Source organism: Camelus bactrianus, chromosome 22 (assembly GCF_048773025.1).
Source record: "Camelus bactrianus isolate YW-2024 breed Bactrian camel chromosome 22, ASM4877302v1, whole genome shotgun sequence".
In the NCBI taxonomy this organism is placed as follows: domain Eukaryota; kingdom Metazoa; phylum Chordata; class Mammalia; order Artiodactyla; family Camelidae; genus Camelus; species Camelus bactrianus.
This window is the reverse complement of record NC_133560.1, coordinates 6,842,934-6,860,775: the sequence shown is the minus strand read 5'-3', so window position 1 is coordinate 6,860,775 and position 17,842 is coordinate 6,842,934. Positions and strand designations below refer to the sequence as shown.

At 52.2% G+C, this 17,842-nt stretch overlaps 1 protein-coding gene across 1 annotated transcript in view; it reads right to left on the bottom strand.

The window, feature by feature from the left end:
• The window catches only part of COL23A1 (collagen type XXIII alpha 1 chain), a 301,705-nt gene that overhangs the window by 261,399 nt on the left and 22,464 nt on the right, over positions 1 to 17,842 (bottom strand). The window contains exon 2 of the mRNA XM_074350158.1: positions 17,040 to 17,106. Within this exon, the coding sequence (XP_074206259.1) occupies positions 17,040 to 17,106 (67 nt within the window). The remainder of the gene's footprint in view (positions 1 to 17,039; positions 17,107 to 17,842) is intronic.

The window sequence follows — 17,842 nt, the reverse complement described above, 5'->3', positions numbered from 1 at the left end:
CCTGCGTTCCCTGCCCTCTCCCGCCTGAGTTTAGCGCCCTGCCCGCTCCCCGCCACGCACCCTCACCCCACACGTGCGCCTGGCCCCCGTCTTCTATACCCGCCAGCAGGCCTGGGGTGAAAGAACTTGATCCTCACAGACCCTTCCCCCCCCCCCCCCAGCCGCTGGTGTTGCTTCTGGATCCCAAGGGGGAGGGGGCAAGAGGAGAGGATGGACACTTTCAGGGAGCAGACCAGCTTGGGGGGTGGGGCCCGAAGGCGCTACCTGGTCCGCCTGGAAATTCAGCCCAAGTGCTGCCCTGGGGGAGCTGCGGGGGGCGGGGGGGGGTCACTCTTGAGCGGCTGCTCCTGGTCTTCCTGGGAGGCACCCTGTCCTCTCCAGGTCCCCCACCCTTTACACAAACAGAGTAAATGCCAGACCATGCCCCCCTACCCGCAGGGCACAGTGGGGCCCAGGGTCACAGCTATTAATACACAGCTGACCCTCAGGCAGGCACTCGGGCCATCAGGGGCTGCTTCTACCCCGCCTGTGTGACGGGCACGCCAAGGGCGGTACTGACACCCAGGAGTAAAGTCACCGTCCAGTCCTGCCGGTGGCACAGCCACTCTGCTCTGCCCCCAGTCACCCACTGCCCCCACTCCCCTGGGGGCACACAGGGTCTCACCTAAGGACATTCTTCACAAAGCACCACGTCAGGAGGTGCGTGCACTTGTAAGCGGGGAGCCGGCCCCTCCTCCACACCCTCCTTTGTCTGCTGTTTTTTTTCCTTAGGGCCCCGTTCCCTTCGGAGCCTCGGCCTCAGGGCTTTGAACTTCTTTCTGTGCTAGCCTGTGAGTGGGCCGCACACGGCTGCTTCTAAAGAAACGACCAGACAGCAGGCCGCTTCAGGCCTACTTGTGTCATGAAAATTGTGACCTCGTGGGAAAGGAAGCTTGGATAGATTCATCCTACTTCCAAAGTCAGGACTAAACAAAAATGGAACTTTGGTGGATCAGGAGGGAAACCCCAGGGCCAGTCGAGAGCAAAGGGCTTGACCACACAGCCCGCTGACAGTCTGCAGGGCAGCAGAGGGAACCCCAAGTTCAAGGGCTCCCGGAGGAGGAGCCAGGAGTTGCTCCTTCTCCATCTTTGAGCAGAAGGTTGTCGGGGCGGACGGCGGGGGGATTCTGGCACTAAGTGAACCAAGAGTCTAAGCAGAAATGACGTCCTTTTCTGCGAAGGAGGCCACAGAAGGAAAGCTCCCCCCACCCCACGCTGGCCTGGCTAAGTCCCCCTCGCACTGTAATAATGATCTGTGTCTGGCTGTCTCCCAGCTTTTGGGGACCGTAGGCCACTTTCCTGAGGGATAAATGAACAGATATTGGAGATGCCTGGGAGCACCTAGCACCCCCACATACACTCATCTCAGTGTAGCCTCAGAACAGGCCTGTGAGACACATAAAGCTTTTCCATGTTATGCACAAGGAGAGGTGGGGTTTAAAGCATCAGATCGCTGGCCCCAGCTCACAGAGCCGGGGGCAGAGTCCACCTGTATCAAACCCAGACCTCACTCCCCGACACCGTGTGGCCTCCTGGCACCCGTGGTGGAGGTGCCCTCCCTGCCTCTCAAAGACCCTGGCAGAGGGATGGGCACAGCAGCCAGGCCTGCCCAGTGGGGCTCTGTCTCCTGAGACCCTGAACCTCAGGCAGAGTGACACACAGAACAAATGGTGCAGACACACCCAGGGGACCTCTCGTTCCCCAGGGAGCTGCCCTGCACCCTGTCCCTGCCCAGCCTCCTTCCTCAGCAGGCACTTCGCCTCTGTGAGCTCCTGCATTTCCCCCAATACTTTCCCTCTTGGTCTGAATCTGCCCTAGTTGATTGCTGTTGCAAGGGATCAAAGAACGCTACCTCGTTCACCGTCCATCGAGCCTCCCTCCCTCCTCTCTGCTCCCCAGAACAAGACTCTGCGAGGCCGGTTATATGTCTTCCTAGCTACCTCCCCGACGGATGGGTCCAGGGGCTGCTCCCAGGCTGCTGGAGGGAGAGACCTGAGGGTGCACGCGGCAGAGTGGGACGGAGCAATCCACACTAAGAGATGAAGGAAAGGAGGGGACATTTCCGTGTGTTTCGACCACAACCAGTCATATTTGTACAGTTTAGCAAGGGCAGCTCTCTCTGCCCACGCCCCCCGCCCCTTCTATCTGCCCCACGAGGCTGGAGGCAGCGGAGGTCGCCCGGTGCCAGGTTCAACCTCCACCATCCCTGCAAGGCTGCGCGGGCCAGAGCTTTGGGGTGGACACGGGGTGGGCCGAGCCAGGTGAGGCCACAGGAGGGACAGGGGAGGGGCTCAGCGGCCAGAGGACAGAGAAGACAGGCAGGGAGATGTGCGTGCCTGCAGAGGCCAGGCCTTCCAACCTAGGGAGGGGGCTGGGAGTGCGCGGGTCTGCACAGCTCCCAAACCCTGCTGGATTTAAGCAATCTGGGGATTAGAACAGAAAATACAGGAAATGTTGGCTGCAAAGGGTCAAGGAGGCTTTTTCAGGAAGCAGATTTCTGAACCGTTTCCCTGGAGGGAATATATTTCCGACACAGAGTGGCAAGGACCCCAAAGCCAGCTGGCAGGACCGGATCTGATTCACAGGGAAGGGACCCGGGCCAGCACCAAACTGAATGCAAATGACTTCAATCATCCAGTCATCGGCCCCTGAGGCCAACTCAGAACTCGGCAGAGCCAGGTCCTGGCCAGAGTTAAGTCTAAGATAAGCAAGGAGAAAAAGCCAAGCGATGAAAACGTGGGAAAACCTGAAAGCGAGTCAGGATAAAGTCTGAGGATAAGAGTGAGCGGACACCGCAGACAGGCTTCCCTGTGCGCTGAGAAGCCTCTCTGCCAGCCCCGCCCGGTTCCTGGACAGTGAGGAGTCCAAGGAAGACAATGTCAGCCGTGAAGCTTTATTTATAGACTTTATTACCCCTTCTCTGTAACAGTCCCCTAACAGACTTGTCACTGTCACTCCACAAATCACCTGAAGTTATTTATAAAATGAGCTGAATTCTGCGTGCTCCTGGGGTAGAAGCAGAGTTTGTCCTTTCCCTCCTCCCCCACCTCATCTCACCGTCACTGGAGGATCTGTTAGGAGCCTGGAGGGCGGGGAGGGGGAGACAGGATACAGCCCCTGCCTTTTAGGGTTTCACAGGGTGGGGAAGTGGTGGTGACAGTCAGATGAAGCAACCCCAAGTACACTATGGGATCGTTTGAGGGGTACCCAGAGTGTGGTGGGGTCACAGAGGAGGAGAAGATGCATTCTGCCTGGAAAATAGGGAAGGTTCTCAGATGACTAAGACTGAAGCTGGACCACGAAGAATGAACATGGGTTCTTTCAGCAAAAAGCCAGGAGGGGAGCCATTTCGGGCAAAAGAATTACATATAGGTTCTGAGTAGGTAGCATGATTAAAAAATGAAATCACTGCATTTGGCACAGGAAGGTGACACGATTTGAGAGATGGGTCCAGAGAGGGAGGCAAGAGTCTAGTTGAGAAATGCCAAGATACAGACTGCGTACTTGGTCCTAAAGATGGAAGGCGGTTAAACCAAAATTTGCCCCAATCCTGGGGAAGGCTTGGAAGGGATGAGGGACGATGAGGGTCTGAAGAAAGCAGTGGTGGTGGGGATGGTGTAGGGAAGATTTAGTCAATGCATGGGAAGTAGGATGAGAGAACTGACTGGCTGGAAAGAGAGATGAGGAAAAATGAGGGGGACCCCAAGGGAGGTAACAGTAGAAGGTAAGTGTGATGGTTAATTTCATGGGTCCACTTGGCTGGGCCACAGCACCCAGATATGTGGCCAAACATTATTCTGGATGTTTATCCATGAGGATCTTTTTGGATGAGATAAACATTCAAACAGGTGAACTTGGAGGAAAGCAGACTGCCCGCCGTAGTGTGGGTGGGCCTCATCCAATCAGTTGAAGGTCTGAACAGAACAAAAGAGAATTCCCCAACAAGAGAGCATTCTCCAGCAAATGCCCTTAGGACTCTAACTGGAACATTGGCTCTCCTGGGCCTCCAGCTTGCTGACTTGCCCTGCAGGTTTGGACTGAACCAGTTATTTAAGACAAATCTCTTTAGATAGATAGATAGGTAGATAGATAGACAGACAGACAGACAGACAGACAGACAGATAGGTATACACAACCTATTGGTTCTGTTTCTCTGGAAATCCCTGACTAATACAGTAAGGAACAAAGAGGTCTTTCCAGGCTCCAGGCTAAGGAAGGAGGCAACCAGGCTAAGGTCCAGGGCTGTCTTGACCACTGTCCCCATACATGTGTATTTGGAGTCAACACACAGTGACAAATGCCCACTCTGGGCCAGGTCCTGTGCTGCTGCCTCCACCTCCGTGGTGTCATTTAATCCAAGGACTGTGACTGTGTATCTCTGCTCAGATGTCCACTAGTCATGTCAAAATGAACAAGTCCAAACAGACTCCGCATTCTGTCCTCCACCCCCATTACAGCAAATGGCACCACTGAGTTGCCCAAGCTAAGAATTCGGGTGTCATTCAAAAGCTGGGAGTCATCCAGTCTTCTCTCCCTCAGTCCCCCCGACTAAGTCCACCTCCAAGTCCTGTCAGTACAGCCTCTAAAATCCACATCGACTCCGTCCGTGTCTTCCCATCGCCTCCAGCATCACGCCCCTGGTGCGAGCCCCCACTGCACCTGGCCTGGACGACTGCGGTGACCTCCCAGTGGTTTCCCCACTTCCTCTGCCCCTCCATTCCTCTCAGGCACTCCTCCAGGACCACTCTCCATTCCGCATCAGCCTGAGCTTTTCAAAACACAAACTGGACAATGGCACCTCTCTATTTTCAACCCAGCAGTGATCTCCCACTGCTTTGGGGGTGAAACACACATTCTTCTGTAGCCAACAGGGCCAGACACACCCTCCCTAGCCTGATCATGCCCTCCCCAGCCTTCAGACACTGACTCCTCCCTGTTCCTAGAAGACACCCCAGCTTCTTGGCTGCCTAAGAACCAACTCGCTGTTCTTGGGGCCTTGGGACACCTTGGGATGCCAGGCTTCTCATCATGCAGATCTTGGCCTCAGTGTCCCCTCCCCAGTGAGCCCTCCCTGACCTCCCTTTCCAAAGCAGTAAATCTCAGCACCACCACACCCTTGCATCCTCTGCCAAGCGCCTGTCCATGCCTGAGTTACCTCATTTGTTACTTTATCTGTTTTAGTTTGTCTGTCTCCACCCTACCTACCCCATGACGCCTGGAATGTAAATTCTACGTGGGCACAGATTTTGTCTTGTCCACCACTGTGCCCCTAAAATCTAACATGGTACATTAAAAAAAAATTTTGTTTATTGCAGTATAGTCAGTTTACAACGCTATGTCAATTTCTGGTGTACAGCATAATGTTTTAGTCATACATGTACATACATATATTTCTTTCCATACTCTTTTTCATTATAGGTTACTACAAGATATTGAATACATACTTTTGAATGAAGAACAAATAAGATAACAAATAACTACCTTCAACTTTGGGACTGTGGTGTCGTTATTAAAGAAGAATGGTGAACTGAAGGCCAGAGACGTTAAGTAACATGCCCAAGGTCACACAGCTCTAACTGACAGACCCAGGACTCAAATTCAGGCCTGCCTTATCCCAGAAGACATGCTTTCCATCACTCCCCATGGGTGTCTATATTAATCTGTGTCTACAGTGCACTTTTCAGCTTTAAAAGGTCCTTTAGGAAAACACTATGTATTAAATGTAAACATTTTTGTAGCACCTGTCAGGCACCAGGTTTCTTGCCGAGTGGCTTGGTGGACTTTAAATCAGACAGGGGCTGCCTTTCCAGACCCCCAGAGCCCTGAGGTGGGCAGGACACTTGGACAGGCCTGTGGCCAGCCCAGGGCTGGAAACAAACTCTGTCTTTGGCTTTTCGGTCGAACACTTTTCAGCTGTTTTACTTTTTGCTCCTGATTATGCTGGTGACGCGTGCTTCTTGTTAGCACATTCAAAAAACGCAGGGGGTGGGCAGAGCTCAGTGGTGGAGAGCATGCTTAGCGAGCATGCACCGGGTCCTGGGTTCAATCCCCCGGGGCCTCCGTTTAAAAATAAAGAAAAGAAAAGGCAGGAAAGAAAAGGGCACTTGCACTCTCACCTTGCAGCGATCAGCGCTGTTCACACTCTGACACTGCCCGTCTTCTCCCCACTGTCAGAATACCGCGGCTGTCCTTCGCCTGTAAAGGGCTGGGACTGTCGTTCCCCACGCTTTTGCGGCTGTGAATGATGCTCCGATAAACATCACCGTACAGTCACTTGTGCACAGTCGTCAGATTTTCACTGAACCTAGCAGTGGAAATGCTGGGAGAACGTCTGTGCTTTTAAAATTTTCTGTTCATAGGCCAAACTGCCCTCCAGCATTTAAGCTTTATCAATCTGATCGTTGAAAACGAGCGCCTCATTTCACTGTGCATTTCCTCAGTTATTCACGATGTGGACCAGCTTTTCCAGTGCCCAGAGCGGCGCCTGGCACAGAACGGGTGCCCCAGGAGAAGTGTTCACTGAGGGACAAGGTCACCATTCACATATTTTCCTGCTGAGAACTCCCTGCTTATTTCCTTTGCCCACTCTCCCACTAAAACATTTGGTTTTCCCTTATTTTTTTACCAAAGCACTTTGGGTTTCATGCTTTCACTGTCTGTTTGTTGTATATGTTGAATTATTTTCCTGTGTCTTTGTCTTCAAACTTTGTTAAGGTGGGGTTTTCTTTCTAGAAAGAAAGTTTACGTGGGGGAGGGTATAGCTCACTGTCAGTGTGCTTAGCATGTACGAGGCCCTGGGTTCAGTCCCCAGCACCCCCACAAATAAATAAATACATAAACCTAATTACCCCTCTCGCCCCAAAAAATAATAATTTTTTTAAAAAAGAAAATATAAGTTTTGAAGCTGAAAACATTTACGAAAACATTTATTCTGCAGCAGAGTTTTTCAACATCAGCACCGCTGATATGTGAGTAAGAAGATTCTTTGTCGTGGGGGCTGGCCTGTCACTGTGGTCTGGTCAGTAGCATCCTTGTCCTCTACCCACCAGATGCCAGTAGCACGCCACCCCCCAAGAGGAGACAAATCAAAAATGTCTCTAAACATTTTGCCAAACGTCCCCAGATGACAAGATCACCCCAGGGTGAGAACTGCTGCTTTATGGCTTCTGACTTCGGTGCCAGGCTTATAAAGTCGATTTCCACCTCATAATGTTAAAAAATGACCTGCTGTACTTCTGTCTTGCCTTCCATGGTTTTATGTTTCACATTTGTGTCTTCCGTCCATGTGGAATACACTTTGGCGTGAGCAGTGAGCTAAGAAGCCGGATACTGTGACTGCACTGAACCCACCCCCGGGAAGAGGCAGGCCCCCACACGAGCAGCTCTTGAGAGGTGGGACACTCAGTAATCGCAGTGTACAGAGTTACACGACACCTCATGGGGGGAAATGTCGCACCTGTCATCCAATAGCTGGCACAGGGCTGGCCAAGCTGAGATCAAGGCCCTTCCGTGTCTTATCTTCCCACAGCTTCAGGGATTCTCCGTTGAGACTAACCCAGAGCCACCCATGCGACGCTGGGTGAGTGGGACACCTGCTCTAGGAATGTGCTTGCTAACGGCTTTTTTACCCTTCACATAATCGTCATGACCTGAAACCAACAACACACCACTTGATTCTGGAATCATCTGGAAAATTCTCAGGGATCTTCCATTTTAGTCAGGAAAAAAAAACACCAGAGTGAAAAGTTAACTTTGTATTTCACTGCCTTTGGTTTGAACTTTCGTGTGCTTGAGAGTACATTTTTAAAAAAATATTAATTATCCTTTTAAAAATTCCTACTCGATTTCTATAGCATTTAATGAACATTGTGGGCTCCCTCTGGTGGCCACAAGAAAATCTCCAAATCCCAATGGTCACCACAGAGCGAAATCCCAAGACCTTTGTTTACAGGACATGGTACAGTTTCTAATTCGTAAATTCAGCGTGGCTAGACGTGCCTTGAGAGGAGACTTCTAATCTTTTTCCTCCTTCCATCAGTGGGTCTACAAACTGCTTTGTAAGGCCACTGTCCAAAACCATGCACACCATCCTCCCTTCTAAATCCCTCTCTGGGGATTTCCGGTTTCTGTTCAGGATATCGCCCTCCCCCAGGCTTCCAACTTCGGGCACCTCTGTCCCCTCCCGTGCCCATCCATCCTGTTCGTGACTTCTGTCCACCACATGGCCCAGTGCCTCTCACAGCTGTTCCCTGCCATCAATTCTCATGGCCCTCATTCAAGTTCTCGTGACCTCTCCTCCAGAGAAGCCATTCAGCAGATATTATCATCCCGCCTCCACATGCCCAGCCCTGTTCGAGGCCCAGGGGATGCAGGAGGGAACAAGACAAGGCTGTCTGCACCCTGAGCATCCTCTCAGCGGGCCTCTCTGCTGGGCCAAACCTGTGGTCCAGCCCATCCTTCACGCTGTATCCAGAGTCCTCCTCTGAAAGCTGAACTGTACTCACGCACCTTTACCTGTGTCCCAAGGGACGGGGCCCACATCCCCCTATAAACCGAGACCCTCCCTCACCTCCCACCACCACCTTCCAACCACACAGGGCTCCCTGACGCTCCTGGGCTCCGGGTGCCTGGGGCTCGTCCTGTCCCAGCTGGCTAAGAAGCCAACCCTGCCCAGCTGTCATCTCCCCCACCCAGGCCTTCCTGATCGGAGGTGACCTCTTCCTCCTTTCAGTTTCGGTGGGCCTTTTGTCTTGGGATTCTTCCCGATGGTCCCTGTGTACGTGCCAATGTCCTCTAAGAACCGGGTCTACAGCCCCTCTAACAATCTTAGCATCGCCCGCAGGACAAGCACGACACAGGGGAGGGGGCGATGAATGAATGAACAAATGAATGAGTTCTCCAGAGAATTCTGGCAAAAAAAAAAAAATCAGACATACAAATTAACTTCTGTACAGTCTGACCCGCAGCGTAACGCTATTAAGCTACTTATTTTTACCATAAATGCAAGTTGACTGGGATTTAACATTAAAAAAAGTATCATTTAAAAAATTTCTACTAATAAGAAGGAACTCAAAGGGGGTTAACAATTTTTTGCTTCCAAGTAATTACAAAGTGCCACCCCCTGCCCTAAGCAATCTCCAAAACCAACAGATAGAGTAAACAGACTGAACAGAGCAACCCTGACCACGTCTGTCCCACCCTGCAGCACGGGCCATAAACCATCCCCGAAATGGATCAGGCTCCGTATCACTTCCGCCTCGTGCTCTGCGCTCTCCTGGGCAGAGCTTCGCGCCTCTGCTCAGACTTCCAAAGATTCCCACAGAGCAGCGAGTTCCTAACTGATTCGTCTGTTTATTAATTTCTGGAAAGTCACCCTTCACTGCAAGCCCAGGGCCCATCATTTGGAAACCACACACCACGTCTCTGGCATATTATGCAAGGACACAAACAGGCACAGAGAGGAAATGAAAAGTATCACCGTTTTCCCGTTAAAAGTTGCTAATAACTTCCGGGGCTGGCTGAGCCCAGTGAGAACTCAGCGTGAGCCGTGTCCGGGCAGAGCCCCAGGCTCTGCAGGACGGGCCTTTCTGGATGCTGTTAGCGGCTGACCAGAGATCACGCGCTACACGTCTTCTCTTCCTTTCCGGTTCCCTCACTTCTGGGCGCTGTCATCAGCATTTTCTCACCCACGTCCCAGAAGAATATGCCAAGGAAACCTGCCAAGCCTTTGTTCTTTCCCTCCAGGATATTCCCGGCCAACTGCCAGCACGGGGTCGCCTCCCCCCTACCTCTCTGGCAGCCCGGACTGACATCAGTGAAAATCAGGAAGGTTAACAGGCTGCACACGGCGGGTCTGGACTGGCCTGGGGACGACGGATCTGGGGGCCTGGAAACCACTAACTCGTCTTCAGGAAGCGGCGCCAGGCCCTGTTACAAACTACGTGTGTTAACTCATCTAGTCCTTGCACAAGCCCCGCGCTATCAGAAACCCCACTTCACAGATGTAAAACTGAGGTAGCAGGAGGCTAAGTTCAAGGTCGTGGAGCTGGTAAAGGACAGGGAATTTGAACCCAGCAGCCTGGGTCCAGAATTCAAGCGCTTTATCACTGAGCCACACCGTTGGATCAATTCCACAGAGGGAAAGACCTGTGTGCCTGAGGTGGAGGCAAACCTCCACTCAAACGCAGGATCTGTCTCCAGTCCCCGCTGAGGACCAGCTGGACACGTCTGGCCAGCTGCCCCCGGAGCAGGACTGAAGGGGTCATCTACTAAATGTGTCTGCCTAGTGACATCTCTTTCCTTTTCTTCTGGGAACAGCACCCCAACTGTCCTTGAGGTGACCACCCTTCCCCTTGTCAGCCCACGCGATCATGGTAGCATCAGCCTTCCCCCAGAATGGCCTCCCTCTGCCCGCCCAGTTCCAAGAACTGTCCCACGACCCAGACCTGAGCAGTCAATGCATCCAGGCACACCGACTCGGCCAGGGAGAGGCCCCTGCCCCAAGCCAGACAAGTCTGGCTCGATTCTGGGACTTCTTTCTTTAATCATGCTAAAATAGAAACAAAATTTAAATAACCATTTTAACCATTTAAAAGTGCACAATTCTGGGGGCTGGGCCAAGACAGCAGAGCTCACCCTCTTCCACAAATACAGCAAAATCTAAACCTACATACAGAACAAATCACACAGAGTATCTACTGAGCTTTGGCAGAGTATCTCTTACATCGGAAATACAAGGAAATCCTCACAAAACCAATAAACAACAAGTCTGTGCTGTACAGCACAGGCAACTATATTCAATATCTGATGGTTAGTAACCTGTGACAAAAAAGAGTATGAGAAGGAATACGTATGTATACGTATGACTGAAACATGATGCTGTAAACCAGAAACTGACACAACATTGTAAACTGACTACACTTCAATTAAACAAAAAAAGGTGCACAATTCCATGGCATTCACTACATTCACAATGTGGTATAACCACCCCCACTCTCCATTTCCAGAACTTTTCTTTCTTTCCAAACAGAAACTCCGCATCCACCAGCAACAGCTCCCTGGACTGGTCTGCTCGGGCCGCCAGAACGAGTCCCGCGGTCTGGGGGGCTTCAACCACAGAAACCGATCTCCTCACAGTTCTAGGGGTTGTAAGTCAGAGATCAAGGTGTCAGCAGGGTTGGTGTCTCCTGAGGCCTCTCGCCCTGGCTTGCAGACGGCCGTCTTTCCTTGTCTTCACGTCACCCTCCCTCTGTGTGTGTGTCTGTGTCCCGATCTCCTCTTCTTGCAAAGACACCAGGCATGGAGGATTAGGGCCCACCCCATGGCCTCACTTGACCTTATCTACCTCTTTCAAGAACCTGTCTCCAAGACAGTCGCATTCTGAGGTACTGGGAGGGGGACAGGACTTCAGTGCATGAATTTGCAGGGGGAGGGGGCACGCGTCAGCCCATAACACTCCCCGCTCCCCAGTGCTGAGAACTTCGAGTAAGGGGAAAGCTCTATCCGCTGGGCTCGCTGACCCACCCCTGGGGCTGCTGGTGGCCACCTTCCCACTGCAAGGAGACAGCGTCTGAAAACAGCTCAGAGAGGAGCTGAGAGGTGGAGGGGGAGCCCCTGAGCCCAGACACGCCCGAACCTGGCTCTGCACCGACCTCTCCAGGCCAGCTGTATGGCCTCCGAAGTTTCCTTTTTCCATTTGTGTGTTTGATGAATGTAATTAAAAGCGTCAGTTAACGCAAGGAGCTTGTACACCAGAGGGGCCCATATCTCCGGGACATGTAGGATGCACTCACCTGGCAGCAGAGTCAAGAGTCAGATCCAGGCCTCTCAGGCTCCAGGGTGGTGCTGGCCCCAACCTGTCCCTTGGGATGCTCAGGTGTCAGGACCATTCACAGCTCAGTGGGGACCCGACCATGCCCACATCTCCCACAAGCAGACTTCAGGGCCACCCCCTGCCAGCGCCCTTCCTGCAACATTCCAGAACTGCTGCTCTTGGAGGGGCTCCCCAAACAGACTGCGGGCTCCTGTCCTTCCTGCCCCAGGCCCCCAGGCCCTGCAGCCATCCCTGGCTCATGACAGCCTTCAGTACAAAGCACAAGGAAGGCAGGGGACAGGGCGAGACAACAGGCCTCCTTCCGTCCCTGACTTCTCTGCAGGACGGTCTGTAAGAACACAGGATGGGAAACAAAACAAACCAAACGTCCTTGGGGTGGGGACTGGCCGGCGACCTCACAGGACAACCCAACAGCCCGACAGGATTCCGTCCTTTAACCCCAAAGGAGGCAGCCTCCGACAGGCAGGCTGATGCAGACCAGCTCAGAGGGAAACTGCAAACTGCGAACAGCAACACAGGGACAATGACATATGATGCCCCGTGCGCAAAACCATGAGGGGAGCTACTGGCTGAAATGTACATAAGTGACCTCAAAAACCAGGCTGTCCAATACCATAGACACCAGCCACAGGTGGTGACTGAAAACTGAGATTAAACAAAAATTTAAAATTCCGTTCGTCAGTGGCACTAGCCACCTTTCAGGGGCTCGACAGCCCATGTGGCTGGTGGTGGCGGCTGTGTTAGTGGGACCTAGGACACTCCCACCATCACAGGAAGCTCTGCTGGGGAGCCCTGCTCAGAAGGACGTCCGCAAATGGCCAGGGGCCCCTTTGGAGAGGAGGGGAGGATTACTTTTCACGTGTAATCTTTCGCAGCACTTGAATCTTTTTCTATTACATATTATTTCCTATTCAAAAACAAACATTTTAAAACTTGAAACACGTTTTGAAGCATTCAAGTACATAAGGAATGTAAGCAGAGAGGGTGTCGGCTATAATGAAAAAGAACACGAAAAGGAATACATGTATGTATATGTCTGACTGCTATGCTGTGCACTGGAAATTGACACATTGTAACTGATTACAGTTTGATTTAAAAGGAAGGAAAAGAAAGAAAGAAAAGAAGGAAAGAAAAGAAGGAAAGGAAGGAAGGAAAGGAAGGAAGGAAGGAAGGAAGGAAGAAAGAAAGAAAGAAAGAAAGAAAGAAAGAAAGAAAGAAAGAAAGAAAGAAAGAAAGAAAGAAAGAAAGAAAGAAAGAAAGAAAGAAAGAAAGAAAAGAAGGAAAGAAAAGAAGGAAGGAAGGAAGGAAGGAAGGAAGGAAGGAAGGAAGGAAAGGAAGGAAGGAAGGAAAGGAAGGAAGGAAGGAAGGAAGGAAAGAAAGAAAGAAAGGAAAGAAAGGAAGGAAGGAAGGAAGGAAGGAAGGAAGGAAGGAAGGAAGGAAAGAAAGAAAGAAAGAAAGGAAGAGAAAGAGAGAGAAAGAGAAAGGAAGAAAGAAAGAAGAAAGAAGAAAGAGAGAGGGAGGGAGGGAGGGAGGGAGGGAGGGAGGGAGGAAGGCAAGAGGGTGTTGGAATTCCCCGGGACATGGGTTAGTCACGTAAATGTAAAGCCTGGAGTTCTCTGTTGAAGGAAGAGCGGGGTGCTTCTCGGGGGGCAGGTGTGTGACACAGAGCAGCGCTACGGGAGGCTCCTGTGTCCGGCACATTCTGAGTCTCTCAGCCGCCTTACAAGGTCCTCGGGGTGACTGCTGTTCCCATTTTAGCTTCCTGAGGCTGCCACGACAAATGAGCACAAACTGGGTGACTTCAGATGACAGAAACCTATTCTCTCCCGGTTCTGGAGGCCAGAAGTCCAAAACCAAGGTGTTCAGCAGGGCTGATTCCTTCTGGAAGCTCTGAGGTAGAGTCCCTTCCATGCCCCCTCCACTTCCGAGGCTGCCGGCAGTGCTGGGTGTTCTCGGCCACGCAGACGCATCCCTCTGGTCTCGGCCTCCGTCTTCCCAGGGCCTTCCCCTCTGGGTGTCTCTGTGTCTCAGGTCTCTCGCCCCGTCTCTTGTAAGGACACTCATCACTGCACTGGGGGCCTCCTCTAGATCCTGGATGCCTCATCTCAAGATCCTTAACGTAAGTACACCTGCAGAGAACTTATCTCCAAATAAGGCCACACTTACAAGCACCAGGGGTTAGCACTGGGATTTGTCTTTTGGGAAATTCACAATTCAACCCACTCCACTGTTTTATAGAGGAGTTCAAGGCTCAAGGGCCCCTCACTTGCCTGAAGCCCCAGCCCTGCCGGTCGTCCCACCACTAACTCGGGCAAGAGAAGAACCTTGACCTTCCAGCCCGAGGCCTGCCCTCCTCTCGGCCTCAGAGCTCTGCCAGCATCCCCTTCACAATGAGCAACACACACAGAAGAGCCGCCCCCTTCTCTTGCTTTGCTTATCTGTCTGCTGCATCCTAGGATCTGACAAAAGGTGACACTATCCTTGGGGCCGTGGGAAGGAAGTGGGTCAGGGGGATCTGTGCGTATCTCAGATCAGACGGGGAGCCAAGCTACAGAGGGTGGTCGGCGTGTCCAGACTCCAGAAATCTGCAGGGCAGATCAGAGCTGGGGAGAAAGGGAACGAGTTAAAGGTTTCTGGTGCTGGAGAAAAAGGCCTCTGTGCTTTTTTGTGACAGAGGAGAATGTGCCAGCCTATGTGGCTTTGCTCTGATAAAGCGCTCTGGTCTCAGGGGCTTGTGGGAGTCCTCCAGCTCGAGGTGACAGGAGAGAAAGAGCAGACGTGGGCACGGCTGCACATCGCGGCCTGGCAGATGCCACCCTGCTGCACCCCTGGGGCTACACTGACCACAGGTGCCAGGAGGGTGTGACCATAGCCACAAGGCCCTCAGACAATGACAGCACAGCACAGACCCCTGGGGGCCTCCAGAGAGCAGGGGCGGTCACTGCCCTCCTCTCACTGGGACTGGGGGTTCTGACCAGCCTTTCGGCCTCCACAGTCAGCCCAGCTCTCAGCACCTCTGCTGGTGGTTCAGAAGCCCCTAAGGGAGGGTAGGACCTGGGCTTGGACCTGTAGTTCCTCCATGAGCTCAGAAAGGCCCCCTCAGCCCGCTCCGGTATAGGTACCATTTATTGATACAAACAGTAAGTGTCTGACCAAGACTCGGAGCCGGTTTGGGTTTATTCAGGGGCTCCACGCCCCTCACTGCCAATTCCTCACTCTCCATCTATTATCTGTATTTGGGATTTTCAAACTTCCGGTCAGCAACCCACGCAAGGAGCCCGTTTCACACCATCATCCATGTCACCCCTACAATCGCGGAAACAAAAACCTCAGTCCAATCATTTTTGTTCCATCTCTGCTGGCTCAGAATTTCAGAATGCGAGCTGCAGCCCACAGAGCCAATTTCATGTCTCATGAATGAGCTGGGACTCCCAGTTTAAAAGACACTCGTCCACATAACTTACATGAGTTCACACCCCAACAACACTCAGAAAGAAAGAGGAGAAAGGAGAGGAGCTGTTCCCATTTCATACGTTTTGCAGATCAGCCAAAAAGTCATCTGTGGACCTGAATTTTTGTTTTTCCTCCTGAACTGCAGTTCCTGAGCTCCTGACCTGCTCACGATGTCATTACTTGTCATGTCCTTTTCCATCCTATGAAACCCTCAGGGTTCCTATGAGAGGCCAACTCAAGCTCAGCCATAAAATCCTCTCTCACTGGGTCCCCAGAGACTGAATTTTCACATCAAGGTCCACCTTTTCACAAATCTCAGGGCATCTCCCAACCCAGAGGTGCTAACCCATCAGTGAGCCTGGTTTCTGGACCAGATGAAGTGGTTCCGTAACCAGGCGGGACCCCATGGGGCCTTCCAGGGTCAGATCCCTCCCCTGTCCTCTGCTGCAGCTCCTCTCTGAAGCACCCAGATAGTAGTATCTCCTGTATATTTCCTGAGCTTTTCAGATGCTTAATATCACCGCCAAAGGGAAGAAATTAACTACTTGATGGTCAAGAGCACATGGCCCCCAGACCTAGCGCCTGGGGCTTGACAGTGTTGATGTCCAGTTACCTCAGCATCAACCAGGGAGAGAATTGTGCACGAGCTGATCACATACCCCGAGACCCCCCTCCCTCACCTGGCCTTTAAATACGCTTTGCTGAAACCCTTTGGGGAGTTCAGGGTTTTCTTGAGCGTGAGCCACCCCATCACCCTTGCCTGGCCCTGCAATAAACCTTTCTCTGCTCCAAACTCCACCGTTTCAGTTTGGCCTCATGGTGCAGAGGGCACACGAACTTGCCTTGGGTACACAACAGTTTGGGAAATGCCAGACAGCTTGGCCAATGGAAGGCGTGACAGCAAGGAACAGGGGCCTGGGCTCAGCCCCCGTATTCTGTTACTTTACCTGGCGTGGTGGGAAGCCTGGGAAATACTACGACTTCCCACTCATTCACTGGTGTTCCACGCAGTTCTAGGAGAGGATAATTCTAGTCCTGAAGATACTGGGGCTGAGACTACACCCCTAAATTCTCAACCATAGTCTGTGCAAAGCTCCCCTGAGGACACCCAGAGGACCCGATATGAATCATGGTTTGAGCCACATCGATTCGGAACCATCAAATCCTCATTCTGTTCACAGCCATCCTGGTCTACACCACCACAACCCAAGAGACATGACTATCTGAGTCATTCAGACCATGTTTCATACTCCTTTCCTCTAGCTCCACCCAAAAAAATGAAACAAAAAACCTACATTCATTGGATTATTCCTCTACCCACCCGCAGCCCCTCAGGTGTGGGACAGAGCTGGAGTCACAAGGCTAATACCGTGTGGGCGGTTCCAGCCTGCTTCTCCATCTTTAAAATGGGACGGCTGCTACTTTCCGAGCATCTGAGCTGTTACTGTAAGTCATCTGTAACACTTCGCAGCTCCTCCCCCAACACCACCGTCCTCATCAAACCAAGTCGGCTGATTTTGCCAGGATCTCTCATGACACGCCTACCAGGGAAGCGGTAGGAAGAAAGGCCCCAGGACGCTCCACGCAGTACAACAGACAACCCGAAAGCCAAGGCGATTCCCTTGACCGTGTCCTCGGCGGTTCTGAGCAGACAAGGGCGAGAAGGCCAGGGCTTCAGAAGTCAGGAGCCAGCCAGGATCAGACATCCACTTACCTGGGGGGCAGACGCACTCCGATGGCGCTTCCCGAACTGTCCGCAGCTTGGCGAGTCCCTCCAACTTCTGAACCAGGAAGAAAGGGGGAAAAAATATAAGGATGAGTTTCAGAGCAGAGAGGGGCAGAAGTAGAAAAATTAGCGAAAATCAACGTATCTGAAGGATCTACAGTGGTGGGGCTGGGGCTTTCAAGACCATTTTTTAAAAGGTCACTGAATTCTATGGGCAGTTTTAAAACAGGAGGAGAAACAAAAATAAGCATTAAGCAATGACTTGGGAGTCCCTGAACAGAAGGCGGCAGGTTTCTGCTTTGTTATAACATTTTCCAATACAAACCCAGGACCGACAAAGGGAACCCGTGGTCAGCGTGAGGATGGGAGGGCAGAGCAGGGGGGCGCCAGGTGGGCCCAATCAAAACTGGCCCCTGCACCTCCTTCCCTGCTCGAGGGGCCACCCCCCCCATCCGATCCCAGGGAACCCCCGGCCCCCTAGGCTGCAGCCCCTCCCAGCCCACAGGCGTCAGACCCCTTGGCCCAGACCTAATCCACCCTGATGGCATCTTCCTTTCTTCTTATCAGTGGGGATCCTCAGCCTAGAAACTCTAGTTCAGTTGCATTTAACCAGAATCTGGACACATGCCGAGCCCTGAGCTAGACCTGGGTGAAGGGGAGAGACTGACCACAGCCATGGAGTCAGAAGTCTGCTATGATGGCAACTCACAGCACAGCGCTGGCATAACCAGCACCTGATGTGACATGCGGGGTAACCTCTGAGGCCTGAATTATGGTCCCTGCCCCACAGA